At 40.7% G+C, this 25,184-nt stretch overlaps 1 protein-coding gene across 1 annotated transcript in view; it reads left to right on the plus strand.

Annotated features, from left to right (window-relative positions):
• Positions 1-2,501, plus strand: part of LOC136858162 (uncharacterized) — a 173,739-nt gene extending 171,238 nt beyond the window's left edge. Inside the window, exon 5 of the mRNA XM_067137505.2 lies at positions 1,949-2,501. Coding sequence (XP_066993606.2) covers positions 1,949-2,040 — 92 coding nt within the window. The 3' untranslated portion in view covers positions 2,041-2,501. The remainder of the gene's footprint in view (positions 1-1,948) is intronic.
• Positions 2,502-25,184: the final 22,683 nt, after the last annotated feature.

Consider the following 25,184-nt stretch of genomic DNA (forward strand, 5'->3'; position numbering starts at 1 on the left):
GTTTTTGTAATAAAAGGTATTGCATATGAAACAGCTTATGTATTACGTAAGATGAAGTCTAACACTCTTTCAAACAACTTGATAAGAGTTTTTGACTATAAATAGAAAGAGTTGCGCATTCCTCGTCGGAAGCTTCTTCTTTTAATTTTGCTAGTGGTTTAACATCACACTAACACATTGAAGGATGTGAAAGCGATAGGATTGGGAAGGTAGTGGCCGTCTCCTTAATTAAGGTACAGCCTCAGCATTTGCCTGGTGTGAAGAAGGAAAACCATGGAAATCTAACTCCAGGGCTACCGACGGTGAGATTCGAACGCAGCATCTCACAGATACATGACCCTAACAGCGCGGGCATATCGCTCGTTTGAGGTCATTTTGTGTGTTTAAGGGGAAGTTTAGGAAGATTAATTCATTAAGATGTGTTCAATTCTTCTGAAAGGCTTATGTTTGGTATCTACATTCCTGAAAACTATACAGTAGGTACGTTTACAGCACTTGTAGCAAACTTTCCCCAGGAGCACCTCATATAACCTTCGTAATGTAATTCCAGAAGCTATAACAATTTTGATATCAATGCACCAATTTCTATAAAATTCTACGAAATACTCATTGCCTCCAATCACGATAAAAATAAATTCAGTTGCATAATGGAACTGGTACCAGTGACGCTGAACTCTTGCTTTTAGTAGGGAATACTTGCGCTCAAATTCTCCCTTAGTGTGATTCACGTCTTGAATCTGCGATATTCCCTTCACCTTTCACACTTTCCATCGAAACTAACTGAGAATTCTTGATAGGCTGACATGGCGTTGATTTATGACTTCGAGTGAAGCACAGCGTTACGTGCGATTCCGTATTGACTTTAGTAGTCTCCTCAAGTTTGGTTCGCAGTCTGACTTAATGTAAGCAACACGTTTAACTTGCTTACGAATATACGGCTACTCCTAAATCACCACTAAAATGTACTATTAATATTCTTGGCAATATATTTTACCTATGTCAGTTGTACAGAGTCTGTTTTCCAACTTATTTCATAGTACTGAATACTGAACACTGCAGGACTGCCCCATTGTTCAGAGTTATTTCATAGCATATAGTACCGATTTCAGTAAACCTGAAATAATGAAGGCGTATATGAAACAGCAGAGAAGCATGAAAGTTCTCTCCAACTTTCATATAAATAAGAACTATCCCATCACTATTACAATAAAACATATATGTATGTTTTTCGATAAACTGATGGCCATGTTTTTTCTAACAAAATACAGGTTAACCCAAGAGTCTGTTAACATTTGACGAGGCAATACTCCACGGAATATTGAAGGTAGAGAGGTAAAACTTGACACAGATGATTGGCGTGAAATGGGGAAATGGGGTTTTATTGACACCAAAATAAAGTACTAAAGCTTCACTAACAGCACCTTTTCTGGTAACGTCAACATGCCACAATTGCAGGCCCATCTGACGCACTCCCTCACAACAGCTTCTTTTATACCGTACATGGGTCTCATACGGAATCACTGACGTGTTGCTGTCCAGCGCCATCAGTTGGCCTGTTTGTGCACTCGTTGTTGGTGTCAATAAAACCCCATGAAAGGTCAATCTGTTGCTGTCCAGCGCCATCTGTTGATCATGTTTTGTAATTATTTTGGTGTCAATAAAATCCATATTGTATTTCAAAGGGACGTCCAAGGAAAAATTAACTCACATATTTCCTTTCTTAATTTAGCAATAACGTTCCAAGACAATTGTGGTATCTTGATGCTACTATGGACAAATTATCTCACTGTTATCCCTTCTTAAAGAATTACTGAATTCTCAAGAACTGTGGTGATATTTGGATGCTACGAAGACAAATTAATTCTAATAGTTCCTTTCATAATGAATCATTAAAATCACGAGATTACAGTACTAAGGTTTATTAATATCTATCTCGTCTTTGTTTCAGTTGTGGTGGATACAGCCCGATGGTACCATGAGACAGCTGTGGTGTCTGATGAGCTGAGTATTACTGTAGGAGCACAATTCGATTTCACCTAGTGACAGACGCCGAGTTCTTCAGCATCGTAGCTTCGAAATGTGCGGTGCAAAGTGACTCATTAGGACTTCCAGATTGACGACAGCGTTTTGAAGTGCTACGTGATAATTAGTAAAGTTATGTGAAAAAATGGATTTACATGAGACCACTGATATTATTAGATATACGTATCAACATTGCTGTTAGGAGGACTAGAGATCGGGACCTCAGTGATACCAGTCAATGGAGAATTTGCTTCATAAAAAATAGAAGAAGTGAACGTTGGAACAATATTTTATTTAAAAGAAGAAGCAATCTAGTTTATACAATAAAATGCTTGTTTTCCAAGTTTAAATTCAACAAAATGTGTATTGAGTTTATTTAGTGAGGTGATTCTGAGATATCAAAAGAAGTTGAATATTTTAAGACAGCAAGTATTTGGGCTACGGAATCTGTTAAATGTGAATACTAATCCATAAAATAAAGATTATCATACCTGTTAAAAGAATGCCATATCTATAATATCCCCCTCTTAGACTTCAGTAATAGTAAAAGAAGTTTTTGATTATTTATTGCTGTGAAGATCAATGCTTATTTAACACATTGGAGACCGTGTCTTAAGGTGGCGTATGTGCAGGCAGACCGCCATATTCTGAAGGTTTTTAAAAAATTGTAGAAAATGGTAGGTAGGCTGCAATTGTAACACGTATATATCACCAAAAAATTAAAAGGGTCTATTCTCCAGATTAAAAAGTTGCAGTAAGATCTACTGAATACTTTTCACATTACACATTTTCCAACGGTATGCCTTTTGCAATAACCAACAAAAAAGTCTGACAACAAAGTCTTACACATAATGAGCTTAAGTGTGGAATACTTTGCAGCATTCAGGGACACAAAGTGCTACAGATTACATCGAATATCCCCAGCATGTCTCTTTTCTCGTTACTTTCTCATTTTACGTTTTTCCTTTATCTACACAGGCTTTGTAAGCGCATCCAAATCACCAAAATTACCCGGCGAATGTGAATCAGTCCCTACCTTTGAATTATCATCGCTTGCGTCACTTCGTTCTAAATGAATCTCCAATCATATGAAGATCATGAAACATTAGCTAAATGTACTACAGAGTGCAAAATCACGCTTGGGTGGAATGTGATAGAATAGGTTATAAATACCTTCATCACTAACATGAAGTTCGAAATGAGGGTGTTGATCTGAATCATGCACCTCTTCTCCTGAATACTGTCATCAAAACTCTCTTCTAAAATCTCTGCAATTTCACTTTCATTCAATGATCCAAGCAAGTTAGCAAAAACAAAACAAAGTCTAAACACTTCGCACGATGTATACACAACTCTGAAAGCGCGCGCCTTGAGCAGCTGGAAGCAAGGCTGGAAGCATGGAGTGTAGAAGCGAACTCGAGAAAAATAAGCTGCTATAATTTCGAGGAAACAGCGACAGAGGACATGAACGCACGGTATAACTGTTACAAAAGTTCTTTAATGTGGTAAGTATAGTTTCCGCTCGATTCTCGTCCTGGCTGTGTTGACAATTTAAGGAACACGCGGGCCCGAGTTAGCCTCGGGCGCGGTCAGTCTGCGCTGTTACCCCACTCCGATACACACTCGGTCTCCAATGTGTTAAAAACCAGTTTGTGCGATAAATTAAGTAAGGAAATCAATAATTGTGCACCATCTAATGTAGTACTTTTCGCTGACTAGTATTCTCCTCATAAGGATCAATTATGCACCATGTCCTTAATCACAATACCCACGCACTGCTATTTTTCCGTTACCAGCTTATATTTATTCATATTCAACATACCGATGGCCTAGTTCTAATACAACGTATCTGACAACGTTGTTGCTATGTGTAACGTGTAATGGAAAATGAACCTTACCGTACTGTAGGAATATTGTTTGTATAACATATTTACGCCCGCCTAAAGAATAATATGTTTAAAGTTTATTTTCCTTTACACGTAAGCATAGGAAATTGAACCCAGCGAAACTTGTTATGAATGACTGCATATCCATATATGACTGGGAGGCGTGACCAGTCTTAAGGATAATAATGGATAGGAAAAGCATTGTCACATACGTGGTATTAGAACTAAGCCATCGATTCATGTCCTCATCTCCTCTTGAGTTAACACTCCATACATTCCTTCCACCTCCATCGCTTGCATTTCCTTCCGTGTGAAGGATATGCACTAAAATTTCAATGTCTAGTCAGAACCGAAATCAGCTGGTTCATTTATTCTCATATGTTTTAAAGTAGGTGGTATTTTATTTAATGGTTCTCAGATAGTTATTGAAGAACACCTGTGTCAGCTGCTAAAATTCAAGAATGATCAGGTACTGCTCTGAATCTCTTGTCAGACGTCAGATCTGCGCTATGTGCTCAAATTTAAGAAGAGTTTTTATTTCCTTTTTTACAATTCATTTACGTTGCATCGTCAATGACAGGACTGGTCTTACGGCGAAGATATGTAAGAACTATTTCTACATATAACTACATAATTTTGTTAGGTTTCAAATACTCATACTACAGGGATATGATGAACATAATCGTTTACTAAGTGAGAACATTCTCCGAGGAAATCTATAGTTAAGTTATCTACTGCATGAGCGGAGATGAATGATATAACGAACAGATTCATACTGTTATGAAGTCTTGCATTCATCAGTAGGATCTCGTTCTTTCAATACTTCTAGGTTATGTAATTTTCACATCCCATATATTTAGCTCATTATTTGTTAGACGGCTCATTTTACTGAGGAGAAATCGACTTAAACGTGACTGGATGGCATCAGATCAAAATGACAGCAATCGATAGCTGAGGTCGTATAATCATTTCTCAACAAAAATATAACTTCTTCCGGATAGGAAAAATGTCAAATATAATACGTGGAATGTTCCATTTGTATATCTATTGACACTGATCGCTCGTATTTTAAGATCTCTTAAATACTACTGAGATGCTCTAGGAATATAATAAGTACAATCTTCTACGCCACGCAACTGATTAATTCTACATACTGTGGTCGTGACGAGTCCGATGAAAAGGGAGTTCGAATATTTGTAACAATCTTTGGATTCCTCGTAGACACCTTTGATACAATGATTATTCAGAGAAACACAATAACATTATATGAACAAGTTCTACTGATCGCTGTATTTAGAACCGCAGGAGAATATCACCTTCCTAGCAATTACAATTTTTAAGTCAGTCTGACTGAAAACAATTTATTCTGATAGGGACTTTATCGGTCAGAATGTCTCATCATTTTATCGCAAGAACAAATTTTAACGTTCAAGAAATTTTCAAATAATCGTGTATTTTCCTCATAATTTGAATGTGAACGATTGTTTACCTACCCTTTATTAGGCAAAACTGTATACGTGCAAGTTATGTCACAATTTTAAGTTTAATATAGCCTGGGGAAGACAGCTTATGCATGCATCGTGACTTGTTCAATAATCTACGTTTTATTGGTCCAAATGGTCAAAAATGAGATGTTTATTACAGAGAATACAATTCATTGAGACAAAAAACATTCTCAGTATTATTTTGAATAAATTATTTACTTTGCTTTACACATAATTGGTGATTCCCTAAACTGACAAAGCTTGCGAAGGGATTATATTATACTCTGGTATTTACAAAAAAGTAATATAATTATTTTGCATTAATATACGTTATATTTAAATATTAGGGCCTATAATTACAACTGAGTCTTCTGAATTTCCATACGTAGACCATGATAAAAATTCAATGACAAATAACAGTTTGACGGACATATTTACTCTATGAGTTCTAAATGAGTAAAACTCAGATATGTGGCATATTGGAATTACAAATGCACAATAGAGTTAGAAGGCGTATATCTGAATTCTAACTACACAATAATAAATAGGATCCGCGCTAAGTAACGGTAATAATATTCTAGTAACATTCGTACCATCACAGATACATATGGGACCGAGATATCACAGAAAGAAACATTTCCCTATAATCTGTACTGATAGGCAAATCCAAAGTACTCATCCCTAAGAATATGGCAGTGGGCATGCCGAAAACCAAACTCCATATAAAATATCGTCGTTGCCGGGACAAAACCTTCTATGTGTCAATATGTTTTGGAGTTATACTGACCCGCAGCACAGACGTTATGAAGAGCGGGAATGCCTTGACCATATTCACACAATATTGCACCTTAGATGACAGTACCTAACCGGCCAAACTTCTAAGCTAAAATATTTCACATAGCAGGTTTTGTCCCGGCAGCGACGATATGCTCGTGTACGTTATATGCCAGAATTACTGACAGAACCCTGAATTCGAACCGAAAGCCCTTGAAAGCAGCCAGAACTCTTCTCACCTGAGGTAATCCGTATCATTCTGCTGTAATTACGAAAATATCAATCTATTAACTGTATATAGAAACCAGAACATGATGAATATTTTGCAACTAAAATGGATATACTATGTATCAGTAAACCTGCATTTTAGAATAAAATAATATAGGCCTACTCGTCCAACCTCTCCCATATAAAATCCATTAACTTATCGGAAAGGAGTGATTAGTGTGTGAAACTTGACACACTTTCCTTTGGTATTTAATTTATACCTTCCCGTGCGCATTGCAACGTTAAATATGGTTCATGCACGATAAACCAACGACTGGAGTAAACATTTTATCCTATAACTCGATAACTACAGTATATTTAAAATGGAATTTCTACTGCAATTGAATTCGTATATCGTCACTGCTGCGCTAAAACCGCGAATATGAATTTGCTCTTTCTATTCATTATTTATTTTAAAACTGATCGCGCCTCCTAGCCACAAATTGTTATGCAGTTCGTCAGAACAACATGATTTCAGTTGCCCCTATTTTTTCCCAAACATATGCAACCGGCTAGGAATGAAATGTCTCTTAGTCCTATCTTGCGCAACATTTTACAGCAACTTTATGCAGTTGTCCAATATAGACCTCCTACTTCCCCCCCCCCCCCCCCAACAATGCAAAAACTGTACAAGGGGAAGTAAATGAGGCCCATCTCAAAAACACTGTACCATTTTATGTAGAGGGGAGTCCAATACTCCAGGCAATTTTACGAAATGTCACTGTACTGTACAAACCATAGCCACTCCATTAACTGTCGGTAAAGACCTAACTGGTTCACGAGGCCATTTTTCTTTTGACTGAAAAGGGTGGTAACGGTATAATACAAAACGTGATAGGTTAGGAACAATTACCCAATTACAGGCACGTAAATTCACCGCCATTTTGTACAGTCTCACCACAACGAAATTGATATAAACGCGTTTCTCCACAGTATTTTTATAATCTATGGCACTCAAATGCTGTACAACAGATGTGATAGTGAGGGTTCGAAACCTTATTGAGTCATTCCGTTTTAAATTTTCATTTCGTACTCTTCTAGGCATATTTTACGAAGACTTGACTTTTCTGAGGTCCGCCTCTGTGGTGTAGTGATTAGTGTGATTAGCTGCCACCCCCGAACGACCGGGTTCGATTCCCGGCTCTAGCACGAAATTTAAAAAGTGGCACGAGGGCTGGAACCGGGTCCACTCAGCGTCGTGAGGTCATATGAGTAAAGATGGGTTCGATTCCCATCTCAGCCATCCTGGAAGTGGTTTTCCGCGGTTTCCCACTTCTCCTCCAGACAAATGCCGGGATGGTACCTAACTTAAGGCCACGGCCGCTTCCTTCCCTCTTCCTTGCCTATCCCTTAAAATCTTCCCATCCCCCACCAAGGCCCCTGTTCAGCACAGCAGGTGAGGCCAACTGGGCGAGGTACAGGTCATCCTGCCCAGTTGTATCCCCCGACGCAAGAGTCCCAAGCTCCATGACACTGCCCATAAGGCGGTATAGGTGGAATCCCTCGCTGCTACCGAGGGAAAAACCGACAATGGAGGGTAAACGAATAAAGAAGAAAAAGATATTTCTGAAGTCGCAAATATTCTTCTGACGAAGTTCTAATTATGAGACATTATAACTATCGCCACGTAAACACCGACTACGGACAAATTCATTGTGAATACCACTTGAAACATAATACTGGACTAATTGAACGAAGTAACACGTACATACTCTACTCGTAGGGAATGGTTGCAACTATCTGGTTTTAAGATACATGATTCAGCATACTGTGGTGTTTGCAGCAAGTTAAACGTGTCTGCACACTCGAGTTCAGAACTTGTAACATACAATATCAGTTCAGAAGCGATAGCGTAGATAATTCCATTAGTACAGAGATACGATACAAGCTTTCGTCGCCTGGAGTGGCTGCATGGTACTAACTACAGCCAGCATCTGACAGTTGAGGCGCATGCAGAGTTCGAATGTAACTACGACCTCTTATTTTTAATTTTCATACTCTTAAGGCATTCGTAGTAAAGGTGTAACTTACGGAGGTTTAACTTCCTTTAGTCTCAAAGGTCAATTTTCACCTCTAGAATAAAAGCATTTATTTCTTTCTTTATTTCTTAATCTGTTTATCCTCCAGGGTCTGTTTTCCCTCGGACTCAGCGACGGATCCCACCTCTACCACCTCAAGGGCAGTGTCCTGGAGCTTCAGACTCTGCGCGGGGGATACAACTGGGGAGAATGACCAGTAACTCGCCCTGGCGGCCTCACCTGCTATGATGAATAGGGGCCTTGTGGGGGATGGGAAGATTGGAATGGATAGACAACGAAGTGGGAAGGAAGCGGCTGTGGCCTTAAGTTAGGTACCATCCCGGCATTTGCCTGGAGGAGAAGTGTGAAACCACGTAAAACCACTTCCAGGATGGCTGAGGTGGGAATCGAAGCCACCTCTACTCAGTTGACCTCCCGAGGCTGAGTTGTCCCCGTTCCAGCCCTCGTACCACTTCTCAAAAAATTTCGTGGCTGAGCCGGGAATCGCACCCAGGACTCAGGGGGTGGCAGCTAATCACACAAACTACTACACCACAGAAGCTGGCATATTCTATACACCAAAAAAGGTAAGGTATGTATAAGTGAAATTTTCTTTATATGCAGGAGATAGACAGAGCATCCGTGGTATAGGTGGCAGCGCACCGGCTTTTCACCACTGGGTTCCGTGGTTCAAATCCTGGTCGCTCTATGCGAGATTTTTGCTGGATAAAACGGAGGTGGGACAGGTTTTTCTCCAGGTACTCTAGTTTTCCCTGCTATCTTCCATTCGAACAACAATCTCCAATACCATTTCTTTTTATCTGTAAGTAATAATTAATCATTGCCCCAGAGGAGTGCGACAGGTTTTGGCAGCCGGCATAATTCCTATCCTCACCGCTAGACGTGGGCTTCATTCATACATTCCTGACCCGATCGAATGACTGGAAGCAGGCTGTGGATTTTCATTTTTTAAATTTTATTTTAACACTTATTTGTTTTACAAGTTGCTTTACATCCCACCGACACAGATAGGTCTTATGGCGATGATGGGACAGGAAAGGTCCAGGAGTGGAAGGAAGCGGCCGGGGTCTTAATTAAGGTACAAATTTGCCTGCTGTGAAAATGGGAAACCGTGGAAAACCATCATCAGGGCTGCCGAGAGTGGGGCTCGAACCCACTATCTCCCGAATACTGGCTACTGGCCGCACTTAAGCGACTGCAGCTATCGAGCTCGGTGATTTTCATAATACAAGATACAATACAGCGAATACTTCATGCAAACGCCCAATGTTGCCATGGCAACGGCAAATTTCTCGAAAAATATACGTGATAATATTACGTAACGGATTTATTTTATTTTCTATAATGCCTAAAAACACAAATCAAGCAAAAATATTAACAAAAGGATTTTAAGAATGATTCAGGCACTAATGGGAATCACACCTTGGATATTCAACCATACAACATATGCTCCAAATGGGGAACAGATACTTGTAAAGTGTAACTAGGGTAAAATCACTTATAAATCACTTATATTCACAAGGTGGATCACTTAATTTTCTTTAAATACAGTATATGACCAAGTAGGCAGCAATCAACTGCCCGCTAATGCACCGGAGAGACTGTTGTTCAACTCGGCAAAATAACGAATTTATTTCTAAATCCTATTTCCTTCACATATTATATTTTACATTATTCCTTGTTCTTCAATCCCGATGACGTAGCGATTGATGGTGACTGAATTGTTTCAGAAGATCCCAACAAACTTTGATATTAGATGGAAGTCTAACGTTCGGAAAGGAGTGATCCAGAAAGGTACATTACCTGTAGCTAAATTATTATGCGTTAATGACGGGCTCACAGAACTGGAGGTGAAGTATTAACAGACCATTTGCGGCGTTCGGTTCATTAAGTGTCATGAACGTATCATGCATGGTGTGAAATAGCAGACTCCAACGGAGTAATTGTAAGCTGTGAATTTCCTTAGAGCATTAAATAGTTACGCTCAGAGCAGATTTCATAGCACACGTATAGACTTCCCCACCCGCACCCCCACACCCACACCCACCAATGGCGCATCAGCCGTTCAGGTGCAGGCCTGCAAGTGACATGAGGTCACCACGACGAATCTTCTCGGCAGTTATTCTTAGCTCCCTAGACTCGACACGTCATCTCACCGTCAGATACCTCTTTAATTGTAATCATGCAGGCTGAGTGAACCTGGAACAGGCTTTGAGATCCGGGTAAAATTCCTTGACCTGGCCAGGAATCAAATCCGGGGATTCCGGGTAGGAGGCAGGCAAGCTAACCCTACACCGCGGGGCTGGCCGTATGTACTGTAGTTTAGGTAATATTAATTCATATATTACCCAAACCAGTTATGGCTGTGTAAAATGCGCCTTAGACAAATATGCGAATTAGGAGGAGTATATCTCCCTCTCACGCGTAGTTCAGTGATTCGATTCCTGTCTCATTGATGATTTTAAACCAGGACTGAGAGGTGGAACGAAATTCATTCAGCCACGTAAGGCAAACTAACGAGCTGTTGATATGGCAGACAGTGAAACCGGTCAAGAAATTAATATAATACACTTGATAAAATGTCTTGATAAAATGGCTGAATGGTCAGCGTACTGGCCTTCGGTTCAGAGGGTCCCGGGTTAGATTTCCGGCCGGGTCGGGGATTTTAACCTTCATTGGTTAATTCCAATGGCCCGGGGACTGGGTGTTTGTGCTGTCCCCAACATCCCTGCAACTCACACAGCACACATAACACTATCCTCCACCACAATAACACGCAGTTACCTACACATGGCAGATGACGCCCACCCTCATCGGAGGGTCTGCCTTACAAGGGCTGCACTCGGCTAGAAATAGCCACACGAAATTATTATAGTATACTTGATAAAATAGTCATGCAGACCAAATGACACTCCAGTCCCTGTTAGTCAAGGTCTTTAATGGACTTTACAGTGGGCTTCAGATATATTAGGAAGTTCAAAGTTTGGTGGCCTAAAATAATGTGTGCTTCGGACTTGTTGTTTTTCAGTCCAAACGCCCGAAATGTCGGCAACCTGTCGGATTGATTTGTGTAGCGGGATAGTCTTCTCAAAAGGAAAACGTCTCGAGTAATAGAACAAAGAAATATATAAATTCCATCACTGTGAAACGCATTTCATTTACGAATTAAGTTCAAAATATCCATATTATTATTTTACACCATGTTATATACACATCATATCGCTTGCTTTCAACCTCGATGGCATAAAGTGTTCGACACCTTCAGTTGCTGCTCTGATCCTTCCCACAAGATCATCCCTATTATGAGGTGATGACAGAATATGAATCCCCACGACAAGAAATCCATTTCTTCAACTTTTCTCGGACTAGTGACATACCCACCAACTCTCAGTACTGTAACGCTCATCCTCCGTTCAGTAATAAATAACGTGTAACCGGAATGTTTACAAATGATCTACTGTGAACGAGGTCATAGCCTCACAACTGCGCAATGAGTTAATCCCCTTCTAGAGAGTTGTGCAAAGACTGTACCCAATGAATTAATATGGAGTACAGGATTTCATTTATTTAGAGTAGACCGTCCCGCTGCACGAGTTAAGCAGAGAATTTGCTGACACATCGGGAGTTGCGATCGAAAATCTTACCCGAATCACCTGTTACTTCAGGCAACTCTACTTAATGAACTGTATCTGAATCACACGGCATGTGCCACAGATCAGAAAAGAAGCGAAAGTGTACATATAAAATGAACATTATGATGTGCTAACTTATTTCATGGTTTACTAACTATTATTGCTCACGGTGAAGCTAAAGTCAGCAACTTCAGAAAGTCTTAGAAGTAGAATATGAATTGAATAAACCCATTAGTGTCTGTTATGAAAAGGTGAATAAGAATATGAAGGACTTATAAAACTGGGAATTGATGATTGAACTCCAACAAGTTCTTATTGAGAACTTACGCCATTTGACAGATCATAACATGTTCACAATACCTGCAATGTCAGTACAACCGTGATCAAACCTGCCATGTTATCACAGTGATGTGATATAAAGATATTCATGTTACCATAATTCGTAATGACAACTAGATAAATAAATGGTGTCCTTTCTTTAACTAATACAGTTTGTAAAGAGTTTCCATTTTCTAATTATAATGTCACAACCCACCAGTTTATAATAAACTTCTCTGTATATTACTTTTCCCTTCTTGTGGTACAGTCATATCGAGGGATATTTCAGCCCTCTCTTGTACTAGATGGTGAACTATCCCGTAACAGATATTATGTAATTATAAATCATAGGCAATGCACTAGGTTATGAAACAACACCATTGTGGTCATCAAATCCATATTTCTGTTACTTTTCCCAAGTCAATTACATGGATCTACGAAATAATATACTTTCATTTTGGTTTTCTTCGTAATTATCACTGAGTTATAACAGTGCAATCCAGTATTATTGTTGATAATTTCAAGGGGGTAATACAGTAAGTGTGAAACACGTTGTAGAGAAGTTAATGCATGAAGCGCACAGTTTATTCTGTAAGGAGTGAGCGAGCGCCCGGACGAAAATAATTATTCCTACATCGCTACGGTTTTTAGAACGACTTTGTTGTACGAGTGGACTTAGGATACTTCATTCATAAGCCGGAGGTAAATAATAATGGCGTGTGGCCTCCGGAGAGGCCTGGTGCAGGTCTTTTGGTTTGACTCCCGTAGGCGACCTGCGCGTCGTGGTGAGGATGAAATGAAGAGGGCACTTACACCCAGTCCTCACGCCTGATTAAATAACCAATTATGGTTAAAACTCCCGACCTGCTCCCGGCCCTGCCAGGAATCGAATCCGGGACCACAGTGACCAAAGCACTCTAATCATTTAGTCATGGAGCTGGAGGTAACATACACCAAAGTAGAGAATTATTGCTGATATATACAAGAGGGAACAACAGAAGAAGGGAAGTCGACGGAGTGAATTGACCGTGCTGTTAAGGTCGCACAGCTCTGGGCATGCATTCGGGAGATAGTGGGTTCGAATCCCACGAACATGGTTTTTCGTGGTTTCCCATCTTCACACCTGGCAAATGCTGGTGCTGTACTTTAATTAAGGCCCATCCTTCCATCGCCGAAAATTTCCATGTGCTAGTGAGGAGTTAAACAAGTAGCAAAGAAAGAAAGAAAGAAAGAAGAAAGAAAGAAGGGCACCCTGAATGAGAATATAAGATGTAGTGTCACGCCTGCCATCTACATATGGATATGCAGGCCATCAGGACAATTTTCGTTGTGTTGATTTTTGTATGCTATCGTCTAAAGGAAACAGCTTAAGTACATTATACTTTAGGAGTGCGTAAATAAGTCATGCAAACATACATTCCTAGAGTTCGGTACGGTAATGTTCATTTTTCTTTCCACGCAAGCAAAAATTTAACACAAGAATATTGTTCGGACAGACTAAATATCCTTGAGCCTGAGAGGCGTGACAGGTCTTAAGGAAAATAACGGATGGGAAGAGCATTGTAAAATATAACCTTCTGCCAGAACAGCGACGAATTGTTATTATTTTAGAGTACAATAAAAAAATCTAAATGACGATGTTTAGATCTAGTTTTCTAGATTTAGTGAAAAAAGACGTAGAAATTAATGGGGCCACAAAGACAGCCCGGAGCATACATATTTTGGCGGGGCTTACTTCAATTAAATAGAATGTAACGGTCAATAATGAAGACGTATATTATTATTATTATTATTATTATTATTATTATTATTATTATTATTATTATTATTATTATTATTATTATTATTATTATTATTATTATTATTATTATATGAAGGGAATTTAACTGATCCTCGGTTAATCAAAACACTCTTCGTTCAAAACGAACGTAATTGAGAAGTTGGATAGGGAGAGCTTTAAGCTTCAATCACACTGGAGTACAATAGGGAAGATCTGCCTCAGACTTCTAATGAGGTCCTCTTAGAATTTAATAAGCATTCCTCTCGCTTTCTTATTTATAAGATGATGAGAATCGATAAACCTGATAGAAAGGGTGGATCAACACTGGGTGGGGCGTGCCTGGGTGGCGAGATTTCTTCACAGATACATTGCTTAAGGAGAGCAATAATTTCATTAGATGCATTTATATTTATGCAATGGGATCACACTACCCCTTTTACCGAATATATTATATCCTGCGAGTCATAACCGGTCAAATGTTATTGAGACTTACTTGCGTAGTGATATGATAACGAAACTAAGAGTTGTAGTTTCTTCCGTACATTCCTAACCAAGTTTCACAGAGGGTTATTAACAATACACAAAATTGAGAATGGAAGCAGAGATATACACTTCACGTACAGTTAAAAGACGCTCTCGGGCAGTAGGTTGGGGCATAATGAGTGATGAAAAATTTCACCCTTGAAGATTTTATTTTTACAGAAGAAAACTTATTTTGATTAGATGAATGCGCGAGATGCTAAAGATCTGCTTATTAATTAATTAATTAATTTATTGTAAACAATTCAGTCATATATTGAGACACCACAAATGATGTGTGTATGGGTTGTGGTACCCTGGTATCCAGTGTAAGGAAACCTCCTAGGCAAACGAATATACTCGTCCTATCAACAAAGTAACGAATCAAAAACGAAAAATCAAACAAAGTATCAATACCGCAACACTAGTGCATTCGTGTAGTCCCTGTGAATACTTTACTATTTATTGAGGTAAGAAACTCGAGGTGGCTGAGCACCGCGGACCACAGTTCAGTTCGTTCCGTAATATTTTTACGATGCTAATGAAGACTTTCGGAGTCCTGAAGTTCGAATCCTGATACAGAGCGAATTTCTGGTACATTACTACACTGGTGGAAAATTAAATAATCCCAACACGATGAAGAAGTTGTGCTAGATAAACGAAATTCGGAAGGCATATGTCCTCATTTGAAAGATGACGAGTATTCAAATTTGTGAACTAGTTGGTGACGAATAGTGCTATTAGTGCCACTATGACCTTGAAACGCAAGATTGCTTTAAATACGCGCTGTACACTTCATGAGTCTTAGTTATCGTTCGGTGTTTACATTCTGAAGTAGGTGTGGGTCAAAGATGTGTTCCAGGAGACGATGAAGGCAGTATCAGCAAGTTACTTACTTTGAACGCGGCCGTATAATAGGGCTACGAGAAGGCGGATATTGCAACAAGACTTGGCAGAGATGTATCCACAGGGCATCGGTATTGACAACAATGGTCACGAGAAGGCACTGTCTCAAGAAGACCTGGGTCTTACCGCACACGGGACACAGCGGAGAGGGAAGACCGCCGTATTCGCCGCTTGACAGTAGTGGATCTTAATGCATCTGCAGAAACCATTAGAACAGCAAACTGTAAGAAAACTATTACTTGAGGGAAAGCACAAGCCAGACGTCCTGTAGCGTTCATGACCTTAACTCCGAATCACTGCCATCTGCAACTTCAGTAGTGTCAAGATAGAGTTCATTCGAGGGCGAAGTCTTGTCATAAGAGGGCCATTTCCCTCTTGGTGCCACTGATGGCTGTAGGTTGGTAAGAATGGGACAGTTAAGCGCTTGGAACCAAGCTGTTTGCGGCATGGACAGGCTGGACCCATACCAGGAGGTTTGGTCATGGGAGTGATTTCCTTTGACACCAAAAGCACTCTCGTCGTTATTTCAAGAAACTTGAGAGGGAGTTTGTACATCACTCTGGTGATTGAACATGTTGTGTTGCCATTCAATCACTGTATTCAAGGTGGTGTTTCCAACAAGATAATACTCTTCCTCATCCTCCTGCTGTCACCGAACATGCTCTATAGAGTGTCGATCAGTTGCATTGGCCTGCAAAATCATCAGACCTTTCACTCATTGAGCACGTATGGGATATTAGACGACGACAAGTACAGCATCATCCAATACCAGCATTAACCGTTGCTGGTTTGACTGACCAAGTGCAGCAGGTATGGAACTACATCATGGCGACTATAGCGGTTATTAATGTACAGCCATAACACAAGACTTCTCTCGCATTCTTGAAACCATGGCCTGGAAACTTTAATGACATAAATTTGTTACCTACAGAACTGAATGAAAATCCACAACCTGTTTTCCGGTCAATGACCGGGTCAGGGGTGTCCGGCTCCATGGCTAAATGGTTAAAGTGCTGGTCTTTGTTCTAAGAGGCCCCGGGTTCGATTCCCGGCATGGTCGGGAATTTTAACCATCATTGGTTAATTTCTCTGGCACGGGGCCTGGGTGTATATGTCGTCTTCATCATCATTTCATCCTCATCATGACGCGCAGGTCGCCTACGGGAGTCAACCTTAAAGACCTGCACCTGGCGAGCCAAACATGTCCTCGGACACTCCAGGCATTAAAAGCCATACGCCATTTATTTACCGGGTCAGGGATGGGATGAATGAAGCCCCCAACTTGCGGCGAGGATAGGATTTGTGCCGGCTGCCGAGGCCTGTCGCACTCCTCTGAGGCAATGATTAATGACTGACAGATTAAATGAAATGATAGTGGAGAGTGTTTCTGGAATGAAAGATGACAGGGAAATCGGAGTACCCGCAGAAAAACCTGTCCCGCCTCCGCTTTGTCCAGCACAAATCTCTCATGGAGTGACCGGGATTTGAACCAAAGTATCCGGTGGTGAGAGGCCAGCGCGCTGCCGCCTGAGATACGGAGGCTCTTCTACCTACACAACTGCTTAGCCTAAATTGCATTTCTATAAAGCAATGTCTTCTTGGTGAATATTTTTGTGCAATATATATAATAGTTTCCAGTCCATTGGTGAAGCCACATTGTGCCTGTCCCTTAACCGGAGACCTCTTCTCGTCCAAAGATCCTAAGTCTGGAGTTTACTCCGCCTCGTGAGACCTACTGGGGAACAATGAATATGAGAAGAAGCGTACTCTGTCTGTAAGGCCAAGTAATAAGGCTGAGGAAGTCTTCATACACTTGATTACTATCAGACAAGAAGTAAAACTGCAGAGGGGCATCCCTTTCGGACCTTGGCCTACCAAGACGATTGCTGCTCTAACGGTTGGCCTGCAGCTACCGGAATGCCATGCCGTCAGCATTACGTCTTCCTCAGCCATATATCTGGATATTTTTGACCGGGTCCGCTGCCCCTCATATCAGGTGGGTAGCTCCTGAGTTGATCTCACATAGCAGTACTGGCGAGGAATCGAACTGGGGGCCTGTGGATAAGAAGAAGGGGCGTCACCCCCACACCACGGGGCTGGCCAAGGCCCATAATATGTTTTATGGACAGACAACATCACAGAATGACAACGAACAACGCAGTGAAACATAGTACAAGTAAGTTTGTAATCACAAGAGATCAGGAGAGAGATTAACGAAGGTCCTCGTTCAAGAATGAATCGTGTTTAAGCAAATCACATGGAGAATCTCCGTGAAGATGTGCTGAAGCATTCGAGTTCAACATTTCACAAGCATATCCTCCCTTAAAAATGGTTTAATCACTGTAAATGTTGGAATGTTGAAGAACTTCCACATAGATTTCCACAGAAGATGCCACATGTTCACATTGAAACACATCACAATTACCTCAGTGAAGATGAGCCAGAGCTGGACAGAATGCAGCTTGGAATGTCACAGGCTCGTAGGTATCGATTAGCGCTCGCACAGTGCAACGGCCTTTGACCTTTGACACAACAAAAACAATGTTAGGAGATCATGAACTACACCATGCTAATGAGTTTATAGGAGACACTTCAAATGAACTGCTTATGTATTTATATTTTTGTCTTCACTCCTTGAAACATCCGGGTTGTGATATTTCCAAGAACGTCGTGTGTTTTACATTGAGGGCACTGGTGAATGGTCAGATTTACTTTTAAACGAACTGAATAAGGTTCAACAAGCTTCTATCCAATCACAGAGCATGTTTCGGTTTACACTACTTCAGAAATAAGAGAGTCTAAATGAAAGAAAATTAAAATCCACAGGATGTTTCCAGTCATTCGACTAGGTCAGGAATGGAAAGAATGAAGCCCCATCTAGCAGCGAGGATAGGAATTGTACCGGCTGCAGAAGCCTGTCGCACTCCTCTGGGGCAATGATTAATGACTGACAGATGAAAATGGAATAATAATGCAAATAGTTTCTGGAATGAAAGGCGACACGGAAAAACGGACTATCAGGAGAGAAAGCTGTCCGGCCTCGGTTTTGTAAATCTCACATGGAGTGACAGGCATTTGAACCACGGAACCCAGCGTTGAGAGGCCGGCCCGTTTCCGCCTGAGCCACGGAGGCTCATTGTCTAAATGATTGATACAATATAAACATGCTTTACCGACATCAGTAAAATTATTTTTATATCCGTATATATGCTAGTGCTGTATCATATACTTTCATGCTGGTGAGTATTTTTTTAAGTATAATTAATAAAATGAAGTCCTTACAACTTGGTCCTTTCTCATCGATGATCGGTGGAAGAGAGGTCGGCGAATTGAACGAACGGATAATTCACTGGTGATCAAGCAAACATTAAATTTGTTATCGAATTTCCTTTATATCCTGTTTTACCCCAGGGTATTTAAAAAGTTATTCAAGTCCCCATTCTTCAGATATAAACGAAGCGTAACTTTGTAGTTTAAAATTATCAACCTCAGTGATTAAATCTAAATAGGCTATTTTATGGTCCTTGAATGGTCATTTACTTTAGCACTTAATCTATATCATGAGGGTTCCTTGTAACAAAAAATAAAATTGTTTGTATTGGCAGTATTTATGTTGGGTTTCTTCATGTTTCAGAGATCCGTTGGTTATTTACTTTGTTATTTCCGGTCATTTTCTCAGTTATTTGTGGGGGGGATTTGTCACTAAACGTAAAATCGGTCCAGTTTTACGGAGAGATCCTCTTCTCCCTGTGATCAGGGATGTATTCACTACATCGTGTTTTTGTAATGATTCATTATGTGGTGTGTTTTGTATAAGGGACGGATGAATTAACCAGACGTGATTAAAAAACCCCTTTAGACCGAGAATCTAACCCAGGACCTACTGAAGCGAAAACTAAAGCGCTGAAAATTCAGTCAGTCAGCTGGACACCTTCATTATTCACTGCTGTGCCAAATCATGTGATTTCATGTGATACTTACACTGGACAGTTTTTCTGTGTGGTCTCCAGTTTCTTCCGCCAATTTACTCTCCATAATCATGCATTTCATCATTTCTGGGATAAAATCTCGTATGTGATAATATTTTTGGAGATATACTGACCCGCCGCACATACATTATGACGAGCGAGAATGCCTTGACAATATTCACACAATAGATGACAGAACCTTACCGACCAAAGTTCTAAGCTAAAATATTTCACATAGTAGGTTTCACCCCCGTCAGCGACGATTTGTCATCACCCTGGAGGTATAGCTCGGTTGTTGGTTCAAACTGATCAATGAAAAGTAATTTAGTGTAGACAAAAAACACACAAATTTCTGAGACAATATACAGAGTTCCACAAAATTGTGAACATGGCAGGGTATTTGATCATTTAGACTCTCATTATCTGTGTGACGTCAAACACTACCAGGCTGCTGGTAAAGGAGTTTGCTACAATCTATGAAATAAATTATCGTATTACATTTATATTCCGTGTTTCAAATTGTGGTGTAGTTTTATGATTCATATAGGGTGGGTTCATAACTTACATCTCATTTTGCGTTATTATTATCGTCATCGTACGATATTTTTATTCCGTTTCTAACTTTTTGCCGCCTCTGTGGTGTAGTGGTTAGCGTGATTAGCTGCCACACCCGGAGGTCCGGGTTCGATTCCCGGCTCTGCCACGAAATTTGAAAAGTGGTACGAGGGCTGGAACGGGGTCCACACAGCCTCGGGCGGTCAACTGAGTAGAGGTGGGTTCGATTCCCACCTCAGCCATCCTCGAAGTGGTTTTCCGTGGTTTCCCACTTCACCTCCAGGCGAATGCCGGGATGGTACCTAACTTAAGGCCACGGCCGCTTCCTTCCCTCATCCTTGCCTATCCCTTCCAATCTTCCCATCCCTCTACAAGGCCCCTCTTCACCATAGCAGGTGAGGCCGCCTGGGCGAGGTACTGGACATACTTCCCAGTTGTATCCCCCGACCAAGAGCCTGAAGCTCCAGGACACTGCCCTTAAGGCGGTAGTGGTGGGATCCCTCGCTGAGTCCGAGGGAAAAGCCGAACTTGGAGGGTAAACAGATGATGATGATGATGATGATGATGATGATGATGATCTAACTTTTTAATGTTTTGTTGGATTCGTATTCCTATTTAATAGGTATAGTATTCACATTTCATTTTACATAGGACCTAGACTTAAAATTCACGGTAGCTGAGGCCATACGATTATTAATATTATTATTATTTCACATATATTTTTCCTTTATACTTGCTATTTAGTCTTCCGTTTTTATGTATCGATAAATCATTCCAAATATTTCATTGTAAGACGTGGTGTGACAATCAGGGCCTCAAGGTGATTCCGGCATTTGGAGCCACTTTCTTGTGCCTGGCTCCTCCTGTGCGAACTCCCTCTCGAGTGTCGAATGGGAATAACCTATATATCTATGTCCCCGTTGAGAAGGTCGTAAATATTCTCTACAGGAGAGTGTTGTAGGATATACATATACTTGCGGGCCACCATAATTTAATCATTTTAATCCTTGCACATAAATCCGTACGAAGAACAGGTAATTTAGCTAGTAGTATACAAGTATACGTATTACTGAGCGACATTGTGAAATATAATAATAATAATAATAATAATAATAATAATAATAATAATAATAATAATAATAATAATAATGATGATAATGTTCTTTGTTTACGTCCCACTAAATACTTTTGCGGTTTCTGGAGACACGGAGATGCCGGAATTTAGTCCCGCAGGAGTTCTCTTACTTGACAATAAATCTACCGACACGAGGCTGACGTATTTGAGCACCTTCAGATGCCACCGGACTGAGCCACGATTAAACCTGTCAAGGTGGGGTAAGAAGGCCAGCACCTCAACCGTCTGAGCCATTCAGCCCAGCTGATGAAATATAAGCCTAATTTAAGACTATCGCTTAAAAGCGTCTTATATAACTAACAGTGAACGAAATGTTACAACGTAATCAAGAAACGAATTTAGCCAGACCAGACAAGAAATCACGAAGAAGTAAACATTTTGTTTTTGCAATTTATGCACGCACCCAGAAACAATGGAAAATGAAATATTCTCATAATTTTAGAAAAAGCAAAAGAAACACATCAGACGTAATGCAATTCGATTAGTAAAATATGGTAATGGGTCGTTTTGACAAATGCGTTAAATTACTTACTGTAAATTGTACAAATTTACGACAGAATAAAACTAATGCTCTTACAAGAAATATTGCATGTCGTAGATAATAAAGTGTGTAAACATGTTAGATTTCTATGTTTTGTGCTCTCTTGCACTGAGATCTTGCTCCATCATCGTTCTGCAGTCGAGGTCAGTCTGTCCAGTGTTGCCGTTACCGATGGGCACCTAATTTATAGTCTATCTCCATGGCTGAATGGTTAGCGTGCTGGCCTTTGGTCACAGGGGTCCCGGGTTCGATTCCCGGCAGGAATTTTAACCATAATTGGTTAATTTAGATGGCACGGGTCTGGGTGTATGTGTCGTCTTTATCTTATTTCATCCTCATCACGACGCGCAGGTCGTGTATGGGTGTCAAATCAAAAGATCTGCATCTGGCAAGCCCAGCCTGTTCTGGGACACCCCCGGCACTAAAAGCTATACTCTATTTCTTTTTACCTAATTTTCAGGATATCCAGGAAAAGAATACAGCGAACTCTATTCCATCCAACGTAACAAAACATGTCCGTGCATATAACACGGTTTGGTCCGATGATTTCAGTGGACAAAATATGTTTTAAAGAACAGTCACTTTTTAAGCTTTATTTACACTAAGAAAACACGGTTTGGCACAATTTGATTTTTCATCGAAAAAGAACACATGTAAAACTACACGAAACCGCATGAAACTCATTTCTTTCCTCTTTTGCTACTTGTTTAACGTCGCACTAGCACATCGAAGGTTTTCGTCGACGGAAGGATGGAAAAGGGCTAGGACTGGGAGGGCAGCAGCCATGCCTTTAATTAAGGTACAGTCCCAGTATTCGCCTGCTTAGAAAATGGGAAACCACAGAAATCCATGTTCAGGGTTGTTGACGGTAGGATTCGAACCTACTATTCCCCGAGCCCTCAATGGGTGGACATAATGTGGTCTGGGACGATGTTCCTGACATGTAAAATATATCACATCACTACAGCTTCACCACCTGACCACGCATTAGTTTGGAAAATTAAGATACGTCCAACACTTGTCCTGTTTATGTACGGGGTCAGGTATGAAGTGAGATGAATCTCCGTAGCGGAGTTTTAAGACTGGATGCCCCTCCTGACATCAGCCTCATGAGAGGAGTTGATGAGATGAAGTTAATTACGTAATGTATGAGAATAGGAGCCGGCTCCGTGGTATAGGCATATCGTACTTGCCTCTTACCTGGAGGTCCCGGGTTCGACTCCCGGAAAGGTAAGGGATTTTTACCTGGACCTGAGGGCTGGTTCGAGGTCCACTCAGCCTAATTGATTAGAATTGAGGAGCTATCTGACGGTGAGATAGTGGCCCCGGTATAGAAAGCCAAGAATAACGGCCCAGAGGATTCGTCGTGCTGACCACAAGACACCTAGTAATCTGCAGGCCTTCGGGCTGAGCAGCGGTCGCTTTGTAGTCCAAGGCCCTTCTAGGGCTGTAGTGACATGGGGTTTGGTTTGGTTTGTTTGGTTTGGTTTGGTTTGGTTTGGTTTGGTTTGGTTTGTGAGAATATGAAGGGATGGGGTGATAGCCGGTGCCGGCACATGGCCTACTTCTATGGAATAGCATGCTCAAGTCTTAACGTTCCAATCCGTCGGACGAATCACTACCATATGCCATCACTCCATATGACCACTGCGGAGAGGAATGGAAATTTAACTTTGGCTTTCGGCTCACAATCGGCTCTCCTACCCTGCCGGCTAACATTCTGATGCTGAACCATTTTGGTTCTAAGGGGATCGAGCCGGCTGTCCATGGCATTAGACAACATAGACCTGATGTTTTAACGATAAGTTAAGTCAACTTAATAAGTTGAAAAAATATTGTTAATATTTAAATACACAAAGGTTCACATAAAAATATTTTAATTTTTGTTACCTATGTTATTGGTTTTACGAATACGCCGAAAGTGCCGGAATGCTCTCCCACGGGGGTCTCTTATACGTCCCACTATATCTACCGATATGAGACTGGAATATTTGACCCTTTTCAAGTAACATTCGACTGAGTCGGCATCGAACTCAACAACATCAGATCTACGATCTGACCTACTAATCCCAGCGCATTTTGGAATATGTATTACGTTGTTATACTGCAAAATATATTTATTTACTTGTCAGATAATACCATTCAATCTGGGGGTGAGGAAGATCCTGATAAGTTGCTGACTCGTATGGACCCTCTATTGGAAAAGAATAATTTTGTACAATTGAAGAAGTTATCAAGAATATTTTCTACATAATGAATGCGCGACTCGTTGGCTTAATGGTCAGCGTACTGGCCTTCGGTTCAGAGGGCCCCGGGTTCGACTACCGGTTGGGTCGGGGATTTTAACTTTAATTGGGTGTGTGTATGTGTGTGGCGTATTCAACACTGGAAATCATCCTAGGTAGGGCCCTCATCTTTACGGACATGCAGGTCGCCTAATAGGCCGTCTACTAGAAAAAGACCTGCACCAGGCCTCTCCGAAGGCCATGTGCCATTTGTTTTACATAATGAATGTTCCTTAATTTTTAGTGTGGCTCTTGGTCAGCGTTGTTGTTTTCGATCCAGAGGGATCTGGGATAGATTCCCAGCCGGGTCCTTGATAATTCCTATGATTCGGGGACTGTGATTGTTCTCAATACACACTTCTTCATGTGAACTCAACACATCGCACTACCAAACACCCTAAAAACGCACAGTAGGGAATATATCTCCCTACATGCGATTGGCCTCAGGAGGTTCATCCGGATGTATAACGGGGTCATGTCTACGTCTGCTACACAATTCATCATCCCTACATCCAAGACACGAACAATGTATGGGAAATACCAAGGAAGTCTAATACTTTCAACTGAGAAGCAAGTAAATGACTCTTTCAGCATCGTTTCTGAAAATATAAACACACATAAAAAACTTTTAAAACACATCAGGAAAGTCGGTGTAGTGGCTTGATAGTGACGATCAGATCGACAGTAATAACTGCCTACTGTAACAGTCTTGATTTAATATCGGTACGTATAACACCTGTCCTAGAATGGAGCTTGTAACTTGTGGTAGTCACTAATACTGAGGTGTGTGACCATGAATGAGAGGGATATCCGTAAAGTAGATCCTTAGAGACCTATAGAACTGTTCAGGCAGTTTGTCAATGGATCGCGCATTTGAAACTAGAAACGATGTCCCCCTCACCGATAGCTTCAAGGGAACTTTTACCACACAGCGGTACCTGGAAACTAGTTAATCGGTCGAGCTTGGACTGTCGATCTGATCGTCACTCTTAAGATCGCTACACATAATATTTTGGAGTATTTCTTTAAAAAAAATTATGTGCGTTTATATTTTCAGACGGATTCAGGTGTTT

This window comes from Anabrus simplex, chromosome 1, assembly GCF_040414725.1.
Source record: "Anabrus simplex isolate iqAnaSimp1 chromosome 1, ASM4041472v1, whole genome shotgun sequence".
Lineage (NCBI taxonomy): Eukaryota > Metazoa > Arthropoda > Insecta > Orthoptera > Tettigoniidae > Anabrus > Anabrus simplex.